The sequence below is a fragment of the Oncorhynchus clarkii genome, chromosome 31 (genome assembly GCF_045791955.1).
Source record: "Oncorhynchus clarkii lewisi isolate Uvic-CL-2024 chromosome 31, UVic_Ocla_1.0, whole genome shotgun sequence".
NCBI lineage: Eukaryota > Metazoa > Chordata > Actinopteri > Salmoniformes > Salmonidae > Oncorhynchus > Oncorhynchus clarkii.
The window spans coordinates 25,622,665-25,647,983 of record NC_092177.1 but is presented as its reverse complement, the minus strand read 5'-3'; the positions used below and the strand labels follow the sequence as shown (position 1 = coordinate 25,647,983).

The 25,319-nt window shown below is 47.4% G+C and overlaps 1 protein-coding gene across 2 annotated transcripts in view; it reads right to left on the bottom strand.

Annotated features, from left to right (window-relative positions):
• LOC139391188 (dedicator of cytokinesis protein 2-like) overlaps positions 1 to 25,319 on the bottom strand; it is a 140,919-nt gene that overhangs the window by 104,471 nt on the left and 11,129 nt on the right. For both annotated transcript variants that reach the window (XM_071138779.1, XM_071138778.1), the window contains exons 10-21: positions 25,206 to 25,319; positions 23,133 to 23,208; positions 22,970 to 23,046; positions 22,482 to 22,732; positions 21,716 to 21,814; positions 19,987 to 20,059; positions 19,726 to 19,829; positions 18,791 to 18,974; positions 16,278 to 16,375; positions 16,104 to 16,193; positions 15,650 to 15,750; positions 4,027 to 4,161 (exon numbers count right to left, since the gene is read on the bottom strand). The exon at positions 25,206 to 25,319 is cut by the window's right edge and continues 22 nt beyond it. In XM_071138779.1, coding sequence (XP_070994880.1) covers positions 4,027 to 4,161; positions 15,650 to 15,750; positions 16,104 to 16,193; positions 16,278 to 16,375; positions 18,791 to 18,974; positions 19,726 to 19,829; positions 19,987 to 20,059; positions 21,716 to 21,814; positions 22,482 to 22,732; positions 22,970 to 23,046; positions 23,133 to 23,208; positions 25,206 to 25,319 — 1,402 coding nt within the window. The remainder of the gene's footprint in view (positions 1 to 4,026; positions 4,162 to 15,649; positions 15,751 to 16,103; positions 16,194 to 16,277; positions 16,376 to 18,790; positions 18,975 to 19,725; positions 19,830 to 19,986; positions 20,060 to 21,715; positions 21,815 to 22,481; positions 22,733 to 22,969; positions 23,047 to 23,132; positions 23,209 to 25,205) is intronic.

Sequence of the window (25,319 nt, the reverse complement as noted above, 5' to 3'; positions counted from 1 at the left end):
ATGGGACAACACTAACTCTGCCCTAACCATGCTCTATTCCCCACAGTGGGACAACAACACTAACTCTGCCCTAACCATGGTCCATTCACCACCATGGGACAGCAACACTAACTCTGCCCTAACCAAGCTCCATTCCCCACAGTGGGACAACAACACTAACTCTACCCTAACCATGGTCCATTCACCACCATGGGACAGCAACACTAACTCTGCCCTAACCAAGCTCCATTCACCACAGTGGGACAACAACACTAACTCTGCCCTAACCAAGCTCCATTCCCCACAGTGGGACAACAACACTAACTCTGCCCTAACCAAGCTCCATTCCCCACAGTGGGACAACAACACTAACTCTGCCCTAACCAAGCTCCATTCACCACAGTGGGACAACAACACTAACTCTGCCCTAACCAAGCTCCATTCCCCACAGTGGGACAACAACACTAACTCTGCCCTAACCAAGCTCCATTCCCCACAGTGGGACAACAACACTAACTATGCCCTAACCAAGCTCCATTCCCCACAGTGGGACAACAACACTAACTCTGCCCTAACCAAGCTCCATTCCCCACAGTGGGACAACATCACTAACTCTGCCCTAACCATGGTCCATTCACCACCATGGGACAGCAACACTAACTCTGCCCTAACCATGCTCCATTCACCACAGTGGGACAACAACACTAACTCTACCCTAACCATGGTCCATTCACCACCATGGGACAGCAACACTAACTCTGCCCTAACCATGCTCCATTCACCACAGTGGGATAACAACACTAACTCTACCCTAACCATGGTCCATTCACCACCATGGGACAACACTAACTCTGCCCTAACCATGCTCCATTCCCCACAGTGGGACAACAACACTAACTCTGCCCTAACCATGCTCCATTCCCCACAGTGGGACAACAACACTAACTCTGCCCTAACCAAGCTCCATTCCCCACAGTGGGACAACAACACTAACTCTGCCCTAACCATGGTCCATTCACCACAGTGGGACAGCAACACTAACTCTGCCCTAACCAAGCTCCATTCCCCACAGTGGGACAACAACACTAACTCTAACCTAACCATGGTCCATTCACCACCATGGGACAGCAACACTAACTCTGCCCTAATCATGGTCCATTCACCACAGTGGGACAACAACACTAACTCTGCCCTAACCATGGTCCATTCACCACCATGGGACAACACTAACTCTGCCCTAACCAAGCTCCATTCCCCACAGTGGGACAACAACACTAACTCTACCCTAACCATGGTCCATTCACCACCATGGGACAACACTAACTCTGCCCTAACCATGCTCCATTCCCCACAGTGGGACAACAACACTAACTCTGCCCTAACCATGGTCCATTCACCACCATGGGACAACACTAACTCTACCCTAACCATGGTCCATTCACCACCATGGGACAACACTAACTCTGCCCTAACCATGCTCCATTCCCCACAGTGGGACAACAACACTAACTCTACCCTAACCATGGTCCATTCACCACCATGGGACAGCAACACTAACTCTGCCCTAACCAAGCTCCATTCCCCACAGTGGGACAACAACACTAACTCTATCCTAACCATGGTCCATTCACCACCATGGGACAGCAACACTAACTCTGCCCTAATCATGGTCCATTCACCACAGTGGGACAACAACACTAACTCTGCCCTAACCATGCTCCATTCCCCACAGTGGGACAGCAACACTAACTCTGCCCTAACCATGGTCCATTCACCACCATGGGACAACACTAACTCTGCCCTAACCAAGCTCCATTCCCCACAGTGGGACAACAACACTAACTCTGCCCTAACCATGGTCCATTCACCACAGTGGGACAACAACACTAACTCTGCCCTAACCATGGTCCATTCCCCACAGTGGGACAACAACACTAACTCTGCCCTAACCATGCTCCATTCCCAACAGTGGGACAACAACACTAACTCTGCCCTAACCATGGTCCATTCACCACCATGGGACAACACTAACTCTGCCCTAACCAAGCTCCATTCCCCACAGTGGGACAACAACACTAACTCTGCCCTAACCATGGTCCATTCACCACAGTGGGACAACAACACTAACTCTGCCCTAACCATGCTCCATTCACCACAGTGGGACAACAACACTAACTCTGCCCTAACCAAGCTCCATTCCCCACAGTGGGACAACAACACTAACTCTGCCCTAACCATGGTCCATTCACCACCATGGGACAGCAACACTAACTCTGCCCTAGCCATGGTCCATTCACCACCATGGGACAACACTAACTCTGCCCTAACCAAGCTCCATTCCCCACAGTGGGACAACAACACTAACTCTGCCCTAACCATGGTCCATTCACCACCATGGAACAACACTAACTCTGCCCTAACCAAGCTCCATTCCCCACAGTGGGACAACAACACTAACTCTACCCTAACCATGCTCCATTCACCACCATGGGACAGCACTAACTCTGCCCTAACCATGGTCCATTCATCACCATGGAACAGCAACACTAATGCTCTACTCACACCAGATGGACAGGCCATAGGGAGGGATGGGAAGAATGAGAGACATGTGTAGGGGAGGGAGGGAGGGAGGGAGGGAGGGAGGGAGGGAGGGAGGGAGGGAGGGAGGGGCTGATTGAAAGGTAGGTCAAATAAAGAGGAGCGAGAGGAAAACAGATGGATAAATAAAGACTCATGACTGAAGCAGAAAACAGATGGATAAATAAAGACTCATGACTGAAGCAGAAAACAGATGGATAAATAAAGACTCATGACTGAAGCAGAAAACAGATGGATAAATAAAGACTCATGACTGAAGCAGAAAACAGATGGATAAATAAAGACTCATGACTGAAGCAGAAAACAGATGGATAAATAAAGACTCATGACTGAAGCAGAAAACAGAGGGATAAATAAAGACTCATGACTGAAGCAGAAAACAGAGGGATAAATAAAGCAGAAAGTTATGGAAGAGAAAGAAAGTGAAACAGAACGGTGAAAGCAGGTTAAAGAAAGAGGTTATAGGAGAGAGATAACATCTAATATATTTTCTTCTTATATAAATCAGAGTTCTCTTATAGAACTTGAGAAACTTCTGATTCAAACTGATACATCTTACATGTTGCACACTAAATCATTGATGAGTTTAGGACATGAATGATACTACAGATTCACCTACAGTACAGTATGCTCTCCTCTTGAATACTGATTCTCTAGCTAGTGGGAGGGTGCTGTAGACTTGCAGTTCAGAGAGTTTAAACGTTCTGTGCAGTAGTTAGGTAGACCTGAGAAGAGGGCTGGAACAATCCATGATTCTAGCATCACACCAGGGAGAGCAATGACTAGTACACTATCACTCTGGGGTTACTGAACCCATAATGTGGTCACACATACATGCAAGTACGTGCACGCATGCACGAGCACGCACGCACACGCACGCACACACACGCACGCGCACGCACACGCACACGCACAGGCACACACACACACACACACACACACACACACTGCATATTGTCTCTAAAAACGAACTGACAGACCAACAGACCACACAAGACAAACACCGTAGAAGCACTTACAGCGCTGTTTGAGTTCTGCTAATAATCTGTCAGAATCAAATTATGTGACGCTGTTATTATAAATGTTGTTTATGATTAACATATGGAGCTGCCTTCAGCAGAGTTGACGTATAGCAGTGTCTCCTCTTACACGGCTGCTCATTCAGCACTGGGTCTACTTCATCATCAGTGTTCATTAAAAACGCCACTTCATCATCAATGCTTATTAGCAGCATTAGTGCTGCAATCAGCGTCTTTCAGAGCAAGCTGTCTCTGGGAATTAGCTCGGTAATACAATGACACTATCCCTGCGTGTGTGGGAGGGGTGGGAGAGGGGGGTGTACAACACCGTAAAAGAGTGTGTACATGCGTGAGTGTGTGTGTGCGCGCATACATCTGTATATGCTTGTAAGTGTTAGATGGGGAGAAGGAGGCACACACACACACTTACTGAGAGTAAAGCATGCGTGAGCGGACGATGAACTTGAAGATGTACTCCAGGGCTTTGAGGGTGCGTAGGTAGTTCTCACACTGCTCCCCTCGACTGGACACATCCAGATACCTCTTCAACACAGACATCAACTTCCTGGGGAGGAGAGGGAGATGGGAGAGGGGGGGGAGTGGGAAAATCTTCATTTCAGCACTGCTAATTACATTTTTCAAACACACACACCACAGCACACTAGGACTATGCTTATATACCATACTGTTCCCAGGAATGGCCTTGGGCTTGTTGGCTAACTGGATTAAAACAATCCAATCCTCTCAAACAATAACAGTTATTACAGAGGATAAGACTATTTATTACTAAAGTGCAACACAATCTGAGGATGCTGTTTAGAGGCTGTCTGAGTCCTAAACGTTAAATGTAACATCAGGAAAAATCTATAACAACATGGCTAGGACTGGGGAAGTCGGTGAGTTGACACATAGGAGGATCCTCCATTTTAACACAGATTGGAGGGGAGGGGGCAGAGAGAGGAGAGAGATGGATAAAGTGAGAAAGAGAAAGAGACTAGAGAGTAGCATTGGGTATTTTAGAGCTAAGACTCAGTGAGCCCAGTTTGATTATTCTGGCCAGCCTTCAGTAAAGTGCGAAGGTCAAGTAATCCACCTTATGCTGGTTTCTCAGCCCATAGACTTCTACTGCAGCCCTCAGGCACACAGTATTCACACTGGCACCTGGTGGCTGACTCATGCATTATATACAGACCATACCACTCGGGTCACATGCACGAGCGCTGCAAAATACATTTACACATAAACTCAGCAAAAAAAGAAATGTCTCTTTTTCAGGACCCTGTCTCTCAAAGATAATTCATAAAAATAAAATAAAAACTTCACAGATCTTTATTGTAAAGGGTTTAAAAACTGTTTCCCATGCTTGTTCAATGATCCATAAACAATTAATGGACATGCACCTGTGGAACGGTCTTTAAGACACTAACAGCTTACAGACGGTAGGCAATTAAGGTCACAGTTCTGAAAACTTAGAACACTAAAGAGGCCTTTCTACTGACTCTGAAAAACATCAAAAGAAAGATGCCCAGGGTCCCTGCTCATCTGCGTGAACGTGCCTTAGGCATGCTGCAAGGAAGCATGAGGACTGCAGATGTGGCCAAGGCAAATAATTGCAATGTCCGTACTGTGAGACGCCTAAGACAGCCCTACAGGGAGACAGGATGGACAGCTGATCGTCCTCGCAGTGGCAGACCACATGTAACAACACCTGCACAGGATCGGTACATCCGAACATCACACCTGCGGGACAGGTACAGGATGGCAACAACAACTGCCCGAGTTACATCAGGAACGTACAATCCCTCCATCAGTGCTCAGACTATCCGCAATAGGCTGAGAGAGGCTGGACTGATGGCTTGTAGGCCTGTTGTAAGGCAGACAGGACTGGCAAAAAGTTTTCTTCACTGACCAGTCGCGGTTTTCTCTCACCAGGGGTGTGGTCGGATTCGCGTTTAACATTGAAGGAATAAGCATTACACCGAGGCCTGTACTCTGGAGCGGGAACGATTTGAAGGTGGAGGGTCCGTCATGGTCTTTGGCGGTGTGTCACATCATCATTGGACTGTGCTTGTTGTCATTGCAGGAAATCTCAGCACTGTGCATTACAAGGTAGACATCCTCCTACCTCATGTGGTACCCTTCCTGCAAGCTCATCCTGACATGACCCTCCAGCATGACAATGCCACCAGTCATACTGCTCGTTCTGTGCGTGATTTCCTGCAAGACAGGAATGTCAGTATTCTGCCATGGCCAACGAAGAGCCTGGAATTCAATCCCATTGAGCACGTCTGGGACCTGTTGGATCGGAGGGTGAGGGCTAGGGACATTCCCCGCAAAATTGTCCGGGAACTTGCAGGTGCCTTGGTGGAAGAGTTGGGTAACATCTCACAGCAAGAACTGGCAAATATGGTGCAGTCCATGGGGAGGAAATGCACTGCAGTACTTAATGCAGCTGGTAGCCACACCAGATACTGACTGTTACGTTTGATTTGACCCCCCCCCCCCCTTTGTTCAGGGACACATTATTCCATTTCTGTTAGTCACATGGCTGTGGAACTTGTTCAGTTTATATCTCAGTTATTGAATCTTGTTATTTTCATACAAAAACTTACAAATGTTAATCTTAGCCCTAGGCCCCTTTTTTCTCAAATTCCGCCTGACTGACGTGCCCAAAGTAAACTGTTGCTCAGGCCCTGAAACCAGGATATGCATATAATTGGTACCATTGGAAATAAACACTTTGAAGTTTGTAGAAATGTTAAAATAATGTAGGAGACTAAAACACAATAGATATGATAGGAGACAATCCAAAGAAAAAACAACCATAATTTTTTTGAAAGAGAGACCATGCTCTTACAAGGGGCAAAATGAATTCTAGCTCCCAACATGCAATTCCTATGGCTTCCACAGGGTGTCAGCAATCTCTGTTCAAGGTTTCAGGCTTGAAACTTCCAAAACAAATAAGAAATATCAGTTTTAGTACAGGGACACAGTCTTGGAAATTTGTGTTTGGAAGCGATGAAGACAAGACGCACCTGCTAAAATCGGTTTCCTATTGAACATACTTCTTTCCATAAGAAACATTATAGTTTGATTACATTTTAGGGTGTCTGTGAAGTAAATAGAAACCTATTTTGACTTGTTGAAACAAAGGTTAGCGGTAGATTTTCGGATTCCTTCCTCTGCATGTTGAAAAATGTGATTTCTCAAATCGATGGCGCCAACTAAACTGACTTTTTGGGATATAAAGAAGACTTTTATCTAACAAAACAACACTACATGTTATAGCTGGGACCCTTTGGATGACAAATCAGAGGAAATTTTTCAAAAAGTAAGTGAATATTTAATCGCTATATTTTGATGTGGGGCGCTGTTCTCAAACAATCGCATGGCATGCTTTCACTCTAATGGCTACTGTAAATTGAACAGTGCAGTTAGATTAACAAGAATGTAAGCTTTCAACAGATATAAGACACTTGTATGTACCTAGAGTTGAAGTCGGAAGTTTACATACACTTAGGTTGGAGTCATTAAAACTAATTAACTAACTATAACTATTAACTAACTCCACAAATTTCTTGTTAACAAATTATAGTTTTGGCAAGTTGGTTAGGAAATCTACTTTGTGCATGACACAAGTAATTTTTCCAACAATTGTTTACAGACAGATTATTTCACTTATAATTGTCACGCCCTGACCATAGAGAGCTGTTAATTCTCTTGGTCTACTCCTTATGACGAACGTGTCAGAAGATCCCACCACAAACGGACCTAGCAGCGTGGCCAGGAGGAGAAGACATTCTGGACTTGGGAGGAAACAATGGCAGGAGATGAAAGCCTTCCATGGAAGCAGATGCAGGACAATCAACGGTGACTCCGAAGTTCACGACCACGACGGAAGCCCGAGAGGCAGCACACGGGTTGGTCGGCGAAGCCGAGGGGCGAATCTGAGAGTGAAGAGGAATATTGGGATAGACTGATCGAGGAGTATTGTGAGATAGTTTAGGGGAGTGATGAGGTAGAGTGAATGTTTTGGTGTCTAGAGCAAGACAGTCGCCGTGAGGAGCGTGGGACCAGTCAGGCACCATGTTTTGTGGAGATAAGCAATGTGTCTCCAGTGCGCATTCACAGCCCGGTGGGTTCTGTGCCAGCTCCTCGCATTTGCAGTGCGAAAGTGAGCATCCAGCCAGGACGGGTTTCCCGGCTAAGCGTTCCTGGTCTCCAGTACGCCTCCTCGGTCCAGTATATCCTGCGACGGCCATACGTACTGTGTCTCCAGTGCGCCTTCACAGTCCAGTACGTCCTGTGCCTCCTCCCTGCACTCGCCCTGAGGTGGGTGTTATCAGCCCGGTGCCACCTGTACCGGTCCCACGCATCAGACCTCCAGTGCGCCTCCACAGTCCAGAGCTTCAGGCGACAGTTCCCAGTCCAGAGCTTCCAGCGACAGTTCCCAGTCCAGAGCTTCCGGTGACAGTTCCTAGTTCAGAGCTTCCGGCGACAGGTTCCAGTCCAGAGCTTCCTGCAACAGTTCCCAGTCGAGAGCTTCTGGCGACAGTTCCCAGTCCAGAGCTGCCGGCGACGTTTCACAGTCCGGAACCTCCTGAGACGGTCCACGGTCCGGAACATCCTGAGACGGTCCACAGTCCGGAACCTCCTGAGACGGTCCACGGTCCGGAACCTCCTGAGAAGGTCCACAGTCCGGGAATCTCCTGAGACGGTCCGTGGTCCAGAGCCTCCAGCGACTGTCTGCGGTCCAGAGCCTCAAGCGGGGATTCTCAGTCCAGAGCCTCCTGCGAGGGTTCCCAGTCCGGAGCCTCTTGCGAGGGTTCCCAGTCCGGAGTCCCCTGCAACAACCCACGGTCCGGTTCCTCCGGCGACGATCCACAGTCCGGAGCATCAGGCAACGCGCACCGGAGCCGCCCCCGATGGTAGATGCCCACCCGGACCCTCCCCTATTGAGTCAGGTTTTGCGGTCGGATGTGATTTAGGGTGGGTTAGCTAGGGGAATTGTATTTATATGGTGGCCTGATATGGTTCCCAATCAAAGGCAGCTGTTTATCGTTGTCTCTGATTTGGGATCATATTTAAGTAGCCATTTTTAGTATTTAAGTAGCCACAAAGTACCCATTGTGCTTTGTGGGATCTTGTCTAGATATAGTTGCCAGTGAGCATTATTATTAGCTTAACGTTTCGTTTGTTCGTTTTATTCTTTGAAGTTTTCATTTCCAAAATAAAGGATGGAAACATACCAAGCTGGTTTACGAACGTGACAGTAATTCAATGTATCACAATTCCAGTTGGTCAGAAGTTTACATACCCTAAGTTGACAGTGCCTTTAAGCAGCTTGGGAAATTCCAGAAAAGGAAGTCAAGCTTCTGACTAATTGACATTATTTGAGTCAATTGGAGCTGTACTTGTGGATGTATTTCAAGGCCTACCTTCAAACTCAGTGCCTCTTTGCTTGACATCATGGGAAAATTCAAAGAAATCAGCCAATTCCTCAGAAAACATTGTACATTTACACAAGTCTGGAACATCCTTCGGAGCAATTTCCAAGCGCCTGAAGGTACCACGTTCATCTGTACAAACAATTGTACGCAAGTATAAACACCATGGGACCACACAGCCGTCATATCGCTCAGGAAGGAGACGCCTTCTGTCTCCTAGAGATGAATATACTTTGGTGCGAAAAGTGGAAATCAATCCCAGAACAACAGCAAAGGACCTTGTGAAAATGCTGGAGGAAACAGGTACAAAAGTATCTACAGTGGGGAGAACAAGTATTTGATACACTGCCGATTTTGCAGGTTTTCCTACTTACAAAGCATGTAGAGATCTGTAATTTTTATCATAGGTACACTTCAACTGTGAGAGATGGAATCTAAAACAAATATCCAGAAAATCACATTGTATGAATTTTAAGTACTGAATTAGCATTTTATTGCATGACAGACAGTGGGGCAAAAAAGTATTTAGTCAGCCACCAATTGTGCAGGTTCTCCCACTTAAAAAGATGAGAGAGGCCTGTAATTTTCATCATAGGTACACTTCAACTATGACAGACAAAATCAGAAAAAAATCCAGAAAATCACATTGTAGGATTTTTAATGAATTTATTTGCAAATTATGGTGGAAAATAAGTATTTAGGGATAAAATTGTAGACCTGCACAAGGCTGGGATGGGCTACAGGACAATAGGCAAGCAGCTTGGTGAGAAGGCAACAACTGTTGGCGCAATTAGTAGAAAATGGAAGAAGTTCAAGATGATGGTCAATCACCCTCGGTCAGGGGCTCCATGCAAGATCTCACCTCGGGGGGCATCAATGATCATGAGGGATCAGCCCAGAACTACACGGCAGGACCTGGTCAATGACCTGAATAGAGCTGGGACCACAGTCTCAAAGAAAACCATTCGCAACATACTACGCCGTCATGGATTAAAATCCTGCAGCGCATGCAAGGTCCCCCTGCTCAAGCCAGCGCATGTCAGGCCTGTCTGAAGTTTGCCAATGACCATCTGGATGATCCAGAGGAGGAATGGGAGAAAGTCATGTGGTCTGATGAGACAAAAATATAGCTTTTTGGTCTAAACTCCACTCGCTGTGTTTGGGGGAAGAAGAAGGATGAGTACAACCCCAAGAACACCATCCCAACTGTGAAGCATGGAGGTGGAAACATCATTATTTGGGGATTCTTTTCTACAAAGGGGACAGGACGACTGCACCGTATTGAGGGGAGGATGGATGGGGCCATGTATCACGAGATCTTGGCCAACAACCTCCTTCCCTCAGTAAGAGCATTGAAGATGGGTCGTGGGTTGGTCTTCCAGCATGACAACGACCCGAAACACACAGCCAGGGCAACTAAGGAGTGCAAACCTGGTCAAGAACTACAGGACACGTATGATCTCTGTAATTGCAAACAAAGGTTTCTGTACAAAAAATTAAGTTATGCCTTTCTGATGTATCAAATACTTATGTCATTCAATAAAATGCAAATTAATTACTTAAAAATCATACAATGTGATTTTCTGGATTTTTGTTTTAGATTCCGTCACTCACAGTTGAAGTGTACCTACGATAAAAATTACAGACCTCTACATGCTTTGTAAGTAGGAAAACCTGCAAAATCGGCAGTGTATCAAATACTTGTTCTCCCCACTGTATATCCACAGGAAAACGAGTCCTATATCGACATAACCTGAAAGGCCGCTCAGCAAGGAAGAAGCCACTTTTCCAAAACCGCCAGAAAAAAGCCAGACTAAGGTTTGCAACTGCACATGGGGACAAAGATCGTACTTTTTGGAGAAATGTACTCTGGTCTGATGAAACAAAAATAGAACTGTTTGGCCATAATGACCATCGTTATGTTTGGAGGAAAAAGGGAGGGGCTTGCAAGCCGACGAACACTATCCCAATCGTGTAGCACGGGGGTGGAAGCATCATTTTGTGCGGGTGCTTTGCTACAGGAGGGACTGGTGCACTTCAGAGAATAGATGGCTTCATGAGGATGGAAAATGATGTGGATAAATTGAGGCAACATCTCAAGACATTAGTCCGGAAGTTAAAGCTTGGTCACAAATACGTCTTCCAAATCAACAATGACCCCAAGCATACTTCCAAAATTGTGGCAAAATGGCTTAAGGACAACAAAGTCAAGGTATTGGAGTGGCCATCACAAAGCCCTGAACTCAATCCTATAGAAAATTTGTGGACGGAACTGAAAAAGTGTGTGCGAGCAAGGAGGCCTTCAAACCTGACAGTTACAATAGCTCTGTCAGGAAGAATGGGCCAAAATTCACCCAACTTATTGTGGGAAGCTTGTGGAAGGCTACCCGAAACGTTTGACCCAAATCAAACAATTTAAAGGCAATGCTACCAAATACTAATTGAGTGTATGTAAACTTCTGACCCACTGGGAATGTGATGAAAGAAATCAAATCTGAAATAAATCATTCTCTCTACTATTATTCTGACATTTCACATTCTTAAAATAAAGTGCTGATCCCAACTGACCTAAGACAGGGAATTTTGTTTAGGATTAAATGTCAAGAATTGTGAAAAACAGTTTAAATGCATTTTGCTAAGATGTATGTAAACTTCCCACTTCAACTGTAAATGTTTGATATCCATCAGTTTTATGATTATTTATTTGAATTGCGCGCCCTCCAGTTTCACGGGAAGTTAAGTTTGCTGAAAATAAAAGCAGTTGACAATGAGAGGACTTTACTTTTTTTGCTGATTTTACATGCTATTCAATCATTCACCCACACTGCTCGCTCGCGACTACATAGCCAGGCGCTAAAATAGAACTTGGTTCTTTTTGTGAGACTTGACGCGCTGCAAGTCCCGACTCTCCCATCTCCTCATTGGTTTTTAGGAGCATATTCCCATGTGGGTGATTGAAAGATGAACTGAGGTCCACACTCCAGTTGGTGGATTAATGCACCTTAAAGTTGGTTGCCAGCGATTCGGTTGACCGTTTTATGTATGGATTAATTGTCGGAGTAGAGGACCTTGTGCATTTCAGGTAAAATACCAACTCAACTTTTATATCCCAGGACAAATTAGCTAGCAATAGCAAGTTAGCTAGCTAAATTGGCATACATGTTTGCTTTTCGACCCGTCCCCAAATTAATATAGTTGGTTCAGAGTTAGTTTTGATATTTCAACCTGCGTTTCCAGATCCTATCTGTGGTGGGTGGACAAAATCACCATGCGCGCGATTGTGGACACACATGCAAGCGGTATGGTCAGCATTTTACACACAGGATCAAGATAGATACACTACATGGCCAAAATGTGGCCAAAATGTTTATGTTCCTCCAAATTATGTGGACACCTGCTCGTCGAACATCTCATTCGTAATCATGGGCATTAATATGGAGTTGGTCCCCACTTTGCTGCAATAACAGCCTCCACTCTTCTGGGAAGGCTTTCCACTAGATGTTGGAACATTTCTCGGGGACTTGCTTCCATTCCAGCCCAAAGAACATTAGTGAGGTTGGGCACTGATGTTGGGCATTTAGGCCTGGCTCGCAGTCGGTATTCCAATTCGTCCCAAAGGTGTTTGATGGGGTTGAGATCAGGGCTCTGTGCAGGCCAGTCAAGTTCTTCCACACCGATCTCAACAATCCATTTCTGTATGTAACTTGCTTTGTCCACGGGGGCATGGTCATGCTGAAACAGAAAAGGGCTTTCCCCAAACTGTTGTCACAAAGTTGAAAGCACAGAATCGTTCAGAATGTCATTGTATACTGTAGCGTTATGATTTCTCAGGTAAAGTTCTCCGCCAAACCCAGATTCGTCCGTCGGACTGGCAGATGGTAAAGGGTGATTCATCACTCCAGAGAACGCGTTTCCATTGCTCCAGAGTCCAATGGCAGTGAGATTTACACCACTCCAGCCAACGCTTGGCATTGCGCATGGTTGTCTTAGTTATGTGTGCGGCTGCTCTGCCATGGAAACCCATTTCATGAAGCTCCCAACGAACAGATCTTGTGCTGAAGATGCTTCCAGAGGCAGTTTGGAACTCAGTAGTGAGTGTAGCAACTGAGGACAGACGATTTTTACGCGCTACGCGCTTCAGCACTCGGCGGTCCAGTTCTGTGACCTTGTGTGGTCTCCCACTACGTGGCTGAGCCGTTGTTGCTCCTAGACATTTACACTTCACAATAACAGCACTTACAGTTGAATGGGGCAGCTATAGCAGGGCAGAAATTTGACTAACTAACTTATTGGAAAGGTGGCATCCTATGACGGTGCTGCGTTGAAAGTAACTGAGCTTTTCACTAAGGCCATTCTACTGCCAATGTTTGTCTATGGAAATTGTATGGCTGTGTGCTCCATTTTACATACCTGTTAGCAACAGGTGTGGCTGAAATAGCCGAATCCACTAGTTTGAAGAGGTGTCCACATACTTTTGTATACAGTCACTTCAGAAAGTATTCAGACCCCTTGACTTTTTCCACATTTTGTTAGTCTTATTCTAAAACATATTAAATAGTTTTCCCACATCAATCTACACACAATACCCGTTAATTTAACAAATGTTTTACATTTTTGAAATAACATAACTAATCTGAAATAACATAAGTGTTCAGACCCTTTACTCAGTACTTTGTTGAAGCACCTTTGGCAACGATTACAGCATTGAGTCTTCTTGGGTATGAGGCTACAGGAGTTACTCCCATTGTTCTCTGCAGATCCTCTCAAGCTCTGTCAGGTTAAATTGGGAGCGTTTCTGCACAGCTGTTTCCAGGTCTCTCCAGAGATGTTCGATCAAATTCAAGTCCGGGCTCCGGCTGGGCCACTCAAGGACATTCAAAGACTTGTCCCGAAGCCACACCTGCGTTGTCTTGGCTGTGTGCTTAGGGCCGTTGTCCTGGTAGAAGGTAAACCCAGTCTGAGATCCTGAGTGCTCTGGAGCACATTTTCATCAAGGATCTCTCTGTACTTTTCTACCTTCATCTTTGCCTTGATCCTTCAGTCCCTGCCGCTGTAAAACATCCCGATAGCATGATGCTGCCACCACCAAGCTTCACCATAGGGACGGTGCCTGGTTTTCTCAAGACATGACGCTTGGCATTCAGGCCTAATAGTTCAATCTTGGTTTCATCAGACCAAAGAATCTTGTTTCTCATGGTCTGAGAGACTTTAGGTGCCTTTTGGCAAACTCCAAGCGGGCTTTCATGTGCCTTTTACTGAGGAGTGGCTCCCGTCTGGCCACTCTACCATAGAGGCCTGATTGGCGGAGTGCTGCAGAGATGGTTGTCCTTCTGGAAGGTACTCCCATCTCCACAGAGGAACTCTGGAGCTCTGTCAGTGTGACCATCGTATTCTTGGTCACCTCCCTGACCTTGGCCCTTCTCCCCCGATTGCTCTAGGAAGAGTCTTTGTGGTTCCAAACGTCTTACATTTAAAAATTATGTAGGCCATTGTGTTCTCGGGGACCTTCAATGCTGCAGACATTTTTTGGTACCCTTCTCGAGATCTGTCTCGACACAATCATGTCTCGGGCTCTATGGACAATTACTTCGACCTCATGGACTGGTTTTTGCTCTGACATGCACTGTCAAACGTGGGACCTTATATAGATAGGTGTGTGCCTTTCCAAATCATGTCCAATCATTTGAATTTACCACAGGTGGACTCCAATCAAGTTGTAGAAACATCTCAAGGATGATCAATGGAAACAGGATGCACCTGAGCTCTATTTTAAATAAGGTATTTCTGTTTTAGAATTTTTTATACATTTGCAAAAATGTCTAAAAACCAGTTTTTGCTTTGTCATTATGGGGCATTGTGTGTAGATTGCTGAGATGTAAAAAATATTTATATTGAATCCATTTTAGAATACGATTATTGTGAATACGCAATTTCCCTCATAATCCTTCACTCGCGATGAAGAGGGAAGCTTGTGCTGCTGGTGCTGCCACATGTGCAGATCAAATATACAGCTGGAACTCTGATTCAGCCTGTTTACATGTCCTAACAATTATATAGATTGCTCATAAATAAATGTTTTAATTGGCGTATGCTTACCTTGATTTTGACCTCACACCGATTAAGATAAGCAGAGTAAAGTGTTTACATGACTATTGCCATACTCGACCTACTGCCATAATCAGTTTAAAATGGAATTATTAGTGTGCATGTAAACATACCATACCCTACCTGAATCCAGCACTATCATGAGGCCTACATCATCTGTCATCATAATGCTAATGATGACACACGTCATTCAACAGTGGAAAATCAATGTGTTCATCATCTCCTGTGGAAATGTCATTATGAGTCTGACATGTTGAGTCATTATCAATACAGCTTACTGCTTTAACTACACCGTCTTACTAGCAATGGGAAAGTGATGTCATTTCCAAGGAAATTGGAAATGCAATACATTATTATTACGATGATGGCATTAAAGTCTTCATCAGGCTGCTTCTAAGACAATAAGACAGTGAGACAGTGAGAAGAGGAGGAGTTGGACACGGGAAGAGGAGGGGTTGGACAGCGGACGAGGAGGAGTTGGACACCGGAAGTAGTACTGACTTGTAGGCCAGCGTGGCGCTGAAGTGTTGTTTGATGTAGGCCTCCAACACCGTGTTAAAATGCTGGAACTTCCTGTCTGCTATCAGACCAATGATGTAGATCTGAGACAGAGAGAGCGAGAGGTAGAGAGAGCGCGAGAGAGGTAGAGAGAGAGTAGTAGAGAGAGCGAGAGGGGGAGAGAGAGGTAGAGAGAGAGAGGGGAGGAGAGGAAGGGATAACAGTTGTATTTGATATGGTGAGAGAGTTGGCCTCATTGGTACAAAGACACACAGACAAGCAACAGACAGACATACAGACATGTTTATTCAGAGTGAGAATAACAGAGGCATATGGATAGAGATCGAGAGACAGCCACATGCAACATGAAACTGACTGACAGAGAACAGAGCAGGTACAAGAGTGACAGAGAATATAAGTGAGAGACATGAACACGCACACACACACACTCACTCACCAGGGCGTCGAACACTAGGATGTCGTAGTCGTCAGTCTGGGAGTGTTCCATCATGATGGTGAACAGAGCATCCAGAGTGTCCTGGAGAAACTAGGAGGGGAAGAGAGGCCATGAGATTACACACACACACAGTAGACAGACACACACACACACACACGCAGTACACACACACACCTTGACCACTTCCTCTCCGTCGATGATCTTGAGTTTCTCCAGGTTTTCTTTGAGGAGCTCAGGACGAGTCCTCCATTTCAGTAGACCCAGCAAGCCCACTGAGAAGGAGAAAGACAACAATCCATCAATCCACAAATCTATCCATTCTTTAATCCACATATCTATCAATCCATCCATCAATCCACAAATCCATCCATCTATCCATCAATCCATCCATCACTCCACATGTCCATCCATCCATCCATCCATCCATCCATCAATCCATCCATCCATCCATCCATCAATCCACATATCCATCCATCCATCATCCATCTATCCATCCATCCATCCATCAATCCACATATCCTTCCATTAATCCATCCATCTATCCATCCATCCATCCACCATAACACACATCCATCCATCAATCCACATGTCCATCCATCCATCCATCCATCCATCCATCCATCCATCATCCATCCACATGTCCATCCATCCATCCATCCATCCATCCATCCATCCATCCATCCATCAATCCACATGTCCATCCATCCATCCATCCATCCATCCATCCATCCATCAATCCACATGTCCATCCATCCATCCATCCATCCATCCATCCATCCATCCATCAATCTATCCATCATACCACACATCAATCCACATATCCATCCATCCACATATCCATCCACCAATCTATCCATCTATCCATCAATCCACATATCCATCCATCCATCCATCAATCCACATACCCATCCATCAATCAATCAAATTGAATCAATCAAAGTGCAATACAGACACCCCACCTAAAACCACAAACAGCAAGCAATGCAGATGTAGAAAAACTCCCAAGAAAGGCAGGAATCTAGGAAGAAACCTAGAGAGGAACCAGGTTATGAGGGGTGGTCTGCCATCCTCTGGATGTGCCAGGTGGATATTATAAGAGAACAAAGCCATCCATCAATCCATACATCCACATATTCATCCATCCACATATCCATACATCCATCCATTCACATACCCATCCATTAATACATCCATCCATTCATCCATCAATCCATCCATCCATCCATCAATCCACATATCCATCCATCAATCCATCCATCCACATATCCATCCATCCATCAATCCACATATCCATCCATCCATCCACATATCCATCCATCCACATATCCATCCATCCATCCACATATCCATCCACATATCCATCCATCCATCCACATATCCATCCATCCACATATTAATCCATCAAACCATCCATCCATCCATTAATCCACATATCCATCCTTCCAACTATCAATCCATCCACCAAACCACATATCCATCCATCCATCAAACCACAAAAAAATCCATCCATCCATTCATCCATCCATCAAACGACATATCCAACCATCCATCCACCAATCTATCAATCCATCCATTAATCCACATGTCTATCAATCCATCAAACCACTTGTCCATCCATCCACCAATCTATCAATCCACATATCCATCCATCCATCAAACCACATATCAATCCATTCATTCATTCATTCATTCATCCATCCAACCATACATCCACCAAACCACATATCAATCCATCCATCCATCCATCAATCCAATTATACATCCATCCATCAATCCACATATCCATCCATTAATCAATTAATCCACATATCCATCCATCCACAAATCCATCCACAAATCCATCCATCCATCCATCCATCCATCCATCCATCCATCCATCCATCCATCCGTCCACCAAACCATATATCAATCCATTCATCCATCCATCCATACTTCCTTTGAAAGCCCACATGACTTGGCCCCGCCCTGGGTGTTTGAGGGGGCTTGTTGAGGGGCCAGAGTTTTTGGAGAAGCCCTGTTTAAGCCTTGGCCAATACAATGGAAATGAACTAGGAAATCAATTCAAGCACCAGATTTAGTCCACGTGGAAATGGGTCTTTGGCAGTGAGAGGGAATGTACACATCGCCCCATTCACGGTCACTTTCCCCTGCCCAAGTAGAAACACACAAAAAACAACATACACTCCCTTCTGTATGACATGACCATGGTAAGCTCCCTACACTACGTGAAGCCCCTGTACAGGTGTTAGTGTTCAGTAATGTCTTCCTCAGTAGTGAACCTGCCTGCCTGCTGTCCATCTGTTGACTGGGAGTACAGGTCCAGGTAGAGATGGATCATATCCCTCATCCGGACAGCTGCTCTTTGTGTGTGTGTGTGTGTGTGTGTGTGTGTGTGTGTGTGTGTGTGTGTGTGTGTGTGTGTGTGTGTGTGTGTGTGTGTGTGTGTGTGTGTGTGTGTGTGTGTGTGTGCGTGTGCGTGTGCGTGTGTGTGTTATATCTGGACTGGTGATTAACACTGCAGCACAGTTATCATTACAATGATGAACTGGCTTCTTCAGCAACAGCTGTTACACAGCACCTGTATGGCATGCCAGGGCCCTGGCTGTGTGTGGGGGAAGTGCATGTGTGCGTTTGTGTGTATGACAAAACTATGACATACTCTGTCTGTTCTGAGACCACACACACACCGTTTTGAGTGAGCTTGGTGGAGCAGACGAGGGTTGAGATGGTGAAGCTGTCTCTGGAGCTGACAGACAGGCCTCCTACACTGCTGGTGCTGCGGCTCAGTGTCCCCGTCTTGTGAACGTCCACATAACGCGTAGAGGGTAGGGACAGGTACGAGTTCACATCCTCCATACGCTTACTGTCCCCCTGCAGAGAGAAGGAGAGAGACAGAGAGGGTGGGAAGAGAGAGAGGGTGTGAGGAGAGAGAAAGAGGAGCGAGAGGGTGGGGTTATAGAGAGAGAGAGCGTAAGAGAGAAAGATGGGAGAGAGAGAGAGTGCGGTAAGAGAGACGGGGGAGAAAGAGGAGAGAGAGAGAGAGAGTGAGGTGATAGAGAGAGAGGGGTGAGAAAGAGGAGAGAGAGAGAGAGAGAGAGAGAGAGGGTGAGGTGATAGAGAGAGAGGGGGGAGAAAGAGGAGAGAGAGGGGGGAGAGAGAGAGTTTAGAGAGGGTTTAGTTTGGGAGTGAATCAACAGTAATTCATCTTCATTCCTTTTAGCACTTAATCAATAACTCCAGTTCATTTGGCAGTGAATCTATAATTATTCAGTTAGCCTGTTCAGTCGGTTGTGAAACTTTAATAATTCAGTGTCCTTGGCGATTTGGCTGTGACTCTGACGTAATTCAATTATTCAGTTCATTTAACTGTGAATCTGTACTCAAATCAAATCAAATCAAATCAAATTTTATTTGTCACATACACATGGTTAGCAGATGTTAATGCGAGTGTAGCGAAATGCTTGTGCTTCTAGTTCCGACAATGCAGTAATAACAAGTAATCTAACTAACAATTCCAAAACTACTGTCTTGTACACAGTGTAAGGGGACTGGTACTGGTTCATGTATAACGTTAATTCATTCGTTTTGTAGCTGTGTGAATCGGAGTTGATTCAGTTCTGACCTTGAAGACCACCAGGTCATGAAGCCCGTCCTTCAGCACGGTTCCATCTTCCTTCATCAGGCGAACAAACGCCATGGCAAAGTTCTTCTCACTCTTATCCTTAGCTACACAGAGAGAGAGCGAGAGAGAGAGAGATTTAAGATAATTAATTTAGTAGATGAAAGCAATGGCTTCCTCCCTGTCACATTGCTTTCAAACTTCCAACCCTTTCAGCTCAGTGATAAAGAAGGTAAGGATGAGGGCAGAGTTGGGTGTACTCACACTCCTGAGAGGAGCGGTGTCTGAACATGAAGCGCAGGTGGATCCTGTGCATCTCCTCCAGAGGGATGGCCACCTATAGGACGGAGGACAACATCACATCTCCTGTTAGGGCCCTGTGCTATAGGACGAAGAACAACATTACATCTACTGTTAGGACTCTGTGCTATAGGACGAAGGACAACATTACATCTCCTGTTAGGGCCCTGTGCTATAGGACGAAGGACAACATCATATCTCCTGTTAGGGCCCTGTGCTATAGGACGAAGGACAACATCACATCTCCTGTTAGGGCCCTGTGCTATAGGATGGAGGACAACATCACATCTCCTGTTAGGGCCCTGTGCTATAGGACGAAGGACAACATCACATCTCCTGTTAGGGCCTTGTGCTGTAGGACGGAGGACAACATTACATCTCCTGTTAGGGCGCTGTGCTATAGGACGGAAGACAACATTACATCTCCTGTTAGGGCCCTGTGCTATAGGATGGAGGACAACATCACATCTCCTGTTAGGGCCCTGTGCTATAGGACGAAGGACAACATTACATCTCCTGTTAGGGCCCTGTGCTATAGGACGGAGGACAACATCACATCTCCTGTTAGGGCCCTGTGCTATAGGACGGAGGACAACATTACATCTCCTGTTAGGGCGCTGTGCTATAGGACGGAGGACAACATCACATCTCCTGTTAGGGCCCTGTGCTATAGGACGAAGGACAACATTACATCTCCTGTTAGGGCGCTGTGCTATAGGACGAAGGACAACATCACATCTCCTGTTAGGGCCCTGTGCTATAGGACGGAGGACAACATTACATCTCCTGTTAGGGCCCTGTGCTATAGGACGAAGGACAACATTACATCTCCTGTTAGGGCCCTGTGCTATAGGATGGAGAACAACATCACATCTCCTGTTGGGGCCCTGTGCTATAGGACGAAGGACAACATTACATCTCCTGTTAGGGCCCTGTGCTATAGGACGAAGGACAACATTACATCTCCTGTTAGGGCCCTGTGCTATAGGACGAAGGACAACATTACATCTCCTGTTAGGGCCCTGTGCTATAGGACGAAGGACAACATTACATCTCCTGTTAGGGCCCTGTGCTATAGGACGGAGGACAACATTACATCTCCTGTTAGGGCGCTGTGCTATAGGACGAAGGACAACATTACATCTTCTGTTAGGGCCCTGTGCTATAGGACGGAGGACAACATTACATCTCCTGTTAGGGCCCTGTGCTATAGGACGAAGGACAACATCACATCTCCTGTTAGGGCCCTGTGCTATAGGACGAAGGACAACATTACATCTCCTGTTAGGGCCCTGTGCTATAGGACGAAGGGCAACATCACATCTCCTGTTAGGGCCCTGTGCTATAGGACGAAGGACAACATTACATCTCCTGTTAGGGCCCTGTGCAAACATGTGACATGCCTGGATGTTAACCTTTTTTTAAAGCTTTTTCATCAAACTGTCCCTTTTTGTTTTTATCCTGCACCATCCTGCTTTCATTTTTGGTGTAACTTCTGGATAAGGTTTAAAACACAGGATCAAATGTTTCTGTCACATGACCAAGTTATATTACACACTAACAGAGTGTGTTAAGTGTTACGTGTTGTATACAGAGGGAAACAGCTGATCAACGTGCACAAGAATACACACCATAAGACACAACTTATCATTCAGACACACACACACACACGCACACACACAGACTCGCTGACCTTGAACGTCTCCATCCAGCGTGGTTGTTTGACCTGGTAGTAGATGACAGATCTATAGTCGTTGAGCGGTCGATCCCCCGCTCCCATACAGATAGAGTTCTACAGGACAAAACAGAAAGAGAGAGAGAGATTAGAGAAGAGGACAATCACTTCAACTAACCCACATCAACCTAGATACTGTACATCCAACCTAATCTTGGTTAACCCAGAACTAAAGTCTTGCATAATTGGTCAGATGCTATTTTATCTTTATTTAGCCAGGCAAGTCAGTTAAGAACAAATTCTTATTTTCAATGACGGTCTAGGAACAGTGCCTGTTCAGATTTGTACCTTGTCAGCTCGGGGGATTGAACTTGCAACCTTCCGGTTACTAGTCCAACGCTCTAACCACTAGGCTACCCTGCCGCCCCGATGAAGTTCTGGGTCCATACGTGTTAAGAACTGTGAGGCAGAGCTCCACCCTCTCTCTCTGCATGTTACGGGCCGAATGTCCCCTCTCCTTCAGATGTTCCGAAGATGCTAAAAAAATGTGATTTGTCCAAATAACCAGGAACAAAAAACCCAAGTAACGGAACTGCTGCTAGTGATCTCATGCATCGTGTTGTATCAAGACAGATCCACGGCACCATGTATCTTAGCGTGGTCTGTCCACAACAGATTACATCTAACCCAACAACTCAGAACCATATGACATCCAATACAAATGAGGACACAGTGCTGAAACAGTATCCCTGTTCGCCCACCTCCAGATGACCCCCCAACTCACCGACACAATCTTGCCCTCCTCGTCACACACCATCATGATAACCTCCATGTTCTTCTGGCTGGTCTTGTTGTACTTGTCAAAGTCCCCGGCCCACAGCGTCAGGTAGATGTCGTTGCGGATGTCCCCCGGCATGATGATCTCTGGGAAGCCCAGTTTACGGGCCACCACCGTGCTGCGGTCTACCAGGTGGGGGTACTCCTTACGGATCTGTACGATGTCACCCACCAGGGCCTTCATCGTCACCCATAGACCTGGAGGGAGGACGGAGTAGGGTAAAGATGCCTCTGGACGCTGATCTTGGGTCAGTTTTGCATTACCTACACCAATGGTTAGGATTGGGGGAGGGGAAGGTGCTGCTATATCTGTACCTAGGGGATAAGGGGAAACTTCACCCCGTGGTGGGGAGGATAGAGGACCAAGCATTGATAATGCAGTGGTTGTTGGCACAATAGCAAGTGTTTCCATGAGTGTGAGGTGAGATGTTCTACCTTGTCCTCCACTGTCTCCTCGTGACGCTGTCACCTTGTTCAGCAGGGGGTGAAGGAAGTCATTCTCTGCCACGACCCTGCACCCCCACATACACACACATTTAAACTACACGACAACAACTAAAATAGGTAGGGATGGAGGGAGAGAGGAGGGAGGACTTACGGAAAAAAAGGGATGAAATGCTGCTTCTCCTCATCACACTCTATCTTTCCTTTGATGATGTCACTGATGTCCATCACTGCAGACAGGAAGAAATGTAATGTTGTCTTTTATTAAGAATGACCTCTCAGGTTATTTGACATTTTCTTTGATCCACTTAGTAAACAATATTCAATATTCAAACTGTGAGCAGCATCAGTGGATCCCAATTCAAAATGTTGTTAGCACTACCCCCTGCCCCCTGCCCCATTGCCCACTGCCCCATGCCCACTGCCCCCTGCCCACTGCCCCCTGCCCACTGCTCCATGCCCACTGCCCACTGCCCCCTGCCCACTGCTCCATGCCCACTGCCCACTGCCCCCTGTCCCCTGCAACATTGCCCACTGCCCACTGCCCACTGCCCCATGCCCACTGCCCACTGCCCACTGCCCCATGCCCACTGCCCCCTGCCCACTGCCCCCTGCCCACTGCCCCCTACCCACTGCCCCCTGCCCACTGCTCCATGCCCACTGCCCCCTGCCCACTGCCCCTGCCCACTGCCCCATGCCCACTGCTCCATGCCCACTGCCCCATGCCCACTGCCCCATGCCCTATTCCCACTGCCCCATGCCCACTGCCCCATGCCCACTGCCCACTGTGCCATGCCCGCTGCCCCATGCCCTATTCCCACTGCCCCATGCCCACTGACCCCATGCCCCATGCCCACTGCCCCATGCCCACTGCCCCCTGCCCTATTCCCACTGCCCCATGCCCACTGCCCCATGCCCTATTCCCACTGCCCCATGCCCACTGCCCCATGCCCACTGCCCCATGCCCACTGCCCACTGCCCAGTGCCCACTGCCCCATGCCCACTGCCCCATATCCACTGCCCACTGCCCCATGCCCACTGCCCCATGCCCTATTCCCACTGCCCCATGCCCACTGCCCCATGCCCACTGCCCCATGCCCTATTCCCACTGCCCCATGCCCACTGCCCCATGCCCACTGCCCCATGCCCTACTCCCACTGCCCCATGCCCACTGCCCCATGCCTTATTCCCACTGCCCCATGCCCACTGCCCCATGCCCTATTCCCACTGCCCCATGCCCACTGCCCCATAACCTATTCCCACTGTCCCATGCCCACTGCCCCATGCCCACTGCCCCATGCCCTATTCCCACTGCCCCATGCCCACTGCCCCATGCCCACTGCCCCATGCCCTATTCCCACTGCCCCATGCCCACTGCCCCATGCCCTATTCCCACTGCCCCATGCCCCCTGACCCATGCCCACTGCCCACTGCCCACTGCCCACTGCCCCATGCCCACTGCCCACTGCCCCATGCCCCTTGCCCCATGCCCACTGCCCCATATCCACTGCCCACTGCCCCATGCCCACTGCCCTATGCACTATTCCCACTGCCCCATGCCCACTGCCCCATGCCCACTGCCCCATGCCCTATTCCCACTGCCCCATGCCCACTGCCCCATGCCCTACTCCCACTGCCCCATGCCCACTGCCCTATGCCCACTGCCCCATGCCCTATTCCCACTGCCCCATGCCCACTGCCCCATGCCCTATTCACACTGCCCCATGCCCACTGCCCCATAACCTATTCCCACTGTCCCATGCCCACTGCCCCATGCCCACTGCCCCATGCCCTATTCCCACTGCCCCATGCCCACTGCCCCATGCCCACTGCCCCATGCCCTATTCCCACTGCCCCATGCCCACTGCCCCATGCCCTATTCCCACTGCCCCATGCCCCCTGCCCCATGCCCTAATCCCACTGCCCCATTCCCACTGCCCCATGCCCACTGCCCCATGCCCACTGCCCCATGCCCACTGCCCTATGCCCTATTCCCACTGCCCCATGCCCACTGCCCCATGCCCACTGCCCCTGCCATATTCCCACTGCCCCATGCCCTATTCCCACTGCCCCATGCCCACTGCCCCATGCCCACTGCCCCATGCCCACTGCCCCATGCCCACTACCCCATGCCCACTGCCCCATGCCCACTACCCCATGCCCACTACACCATGCCCACTACCCCATGCCCACTGCCCACTACCCCATGCCATACACTAGTTCCTACCTGCCACTCCAAAGGGCCTGCGGAGGCCCTGGGTACACTTCTTGGTGTTGGTCTCCTTCAGTTCCATACGACCCACTCTCACTATCTGACAGATCAGGTAGATCTTCTCTCTGT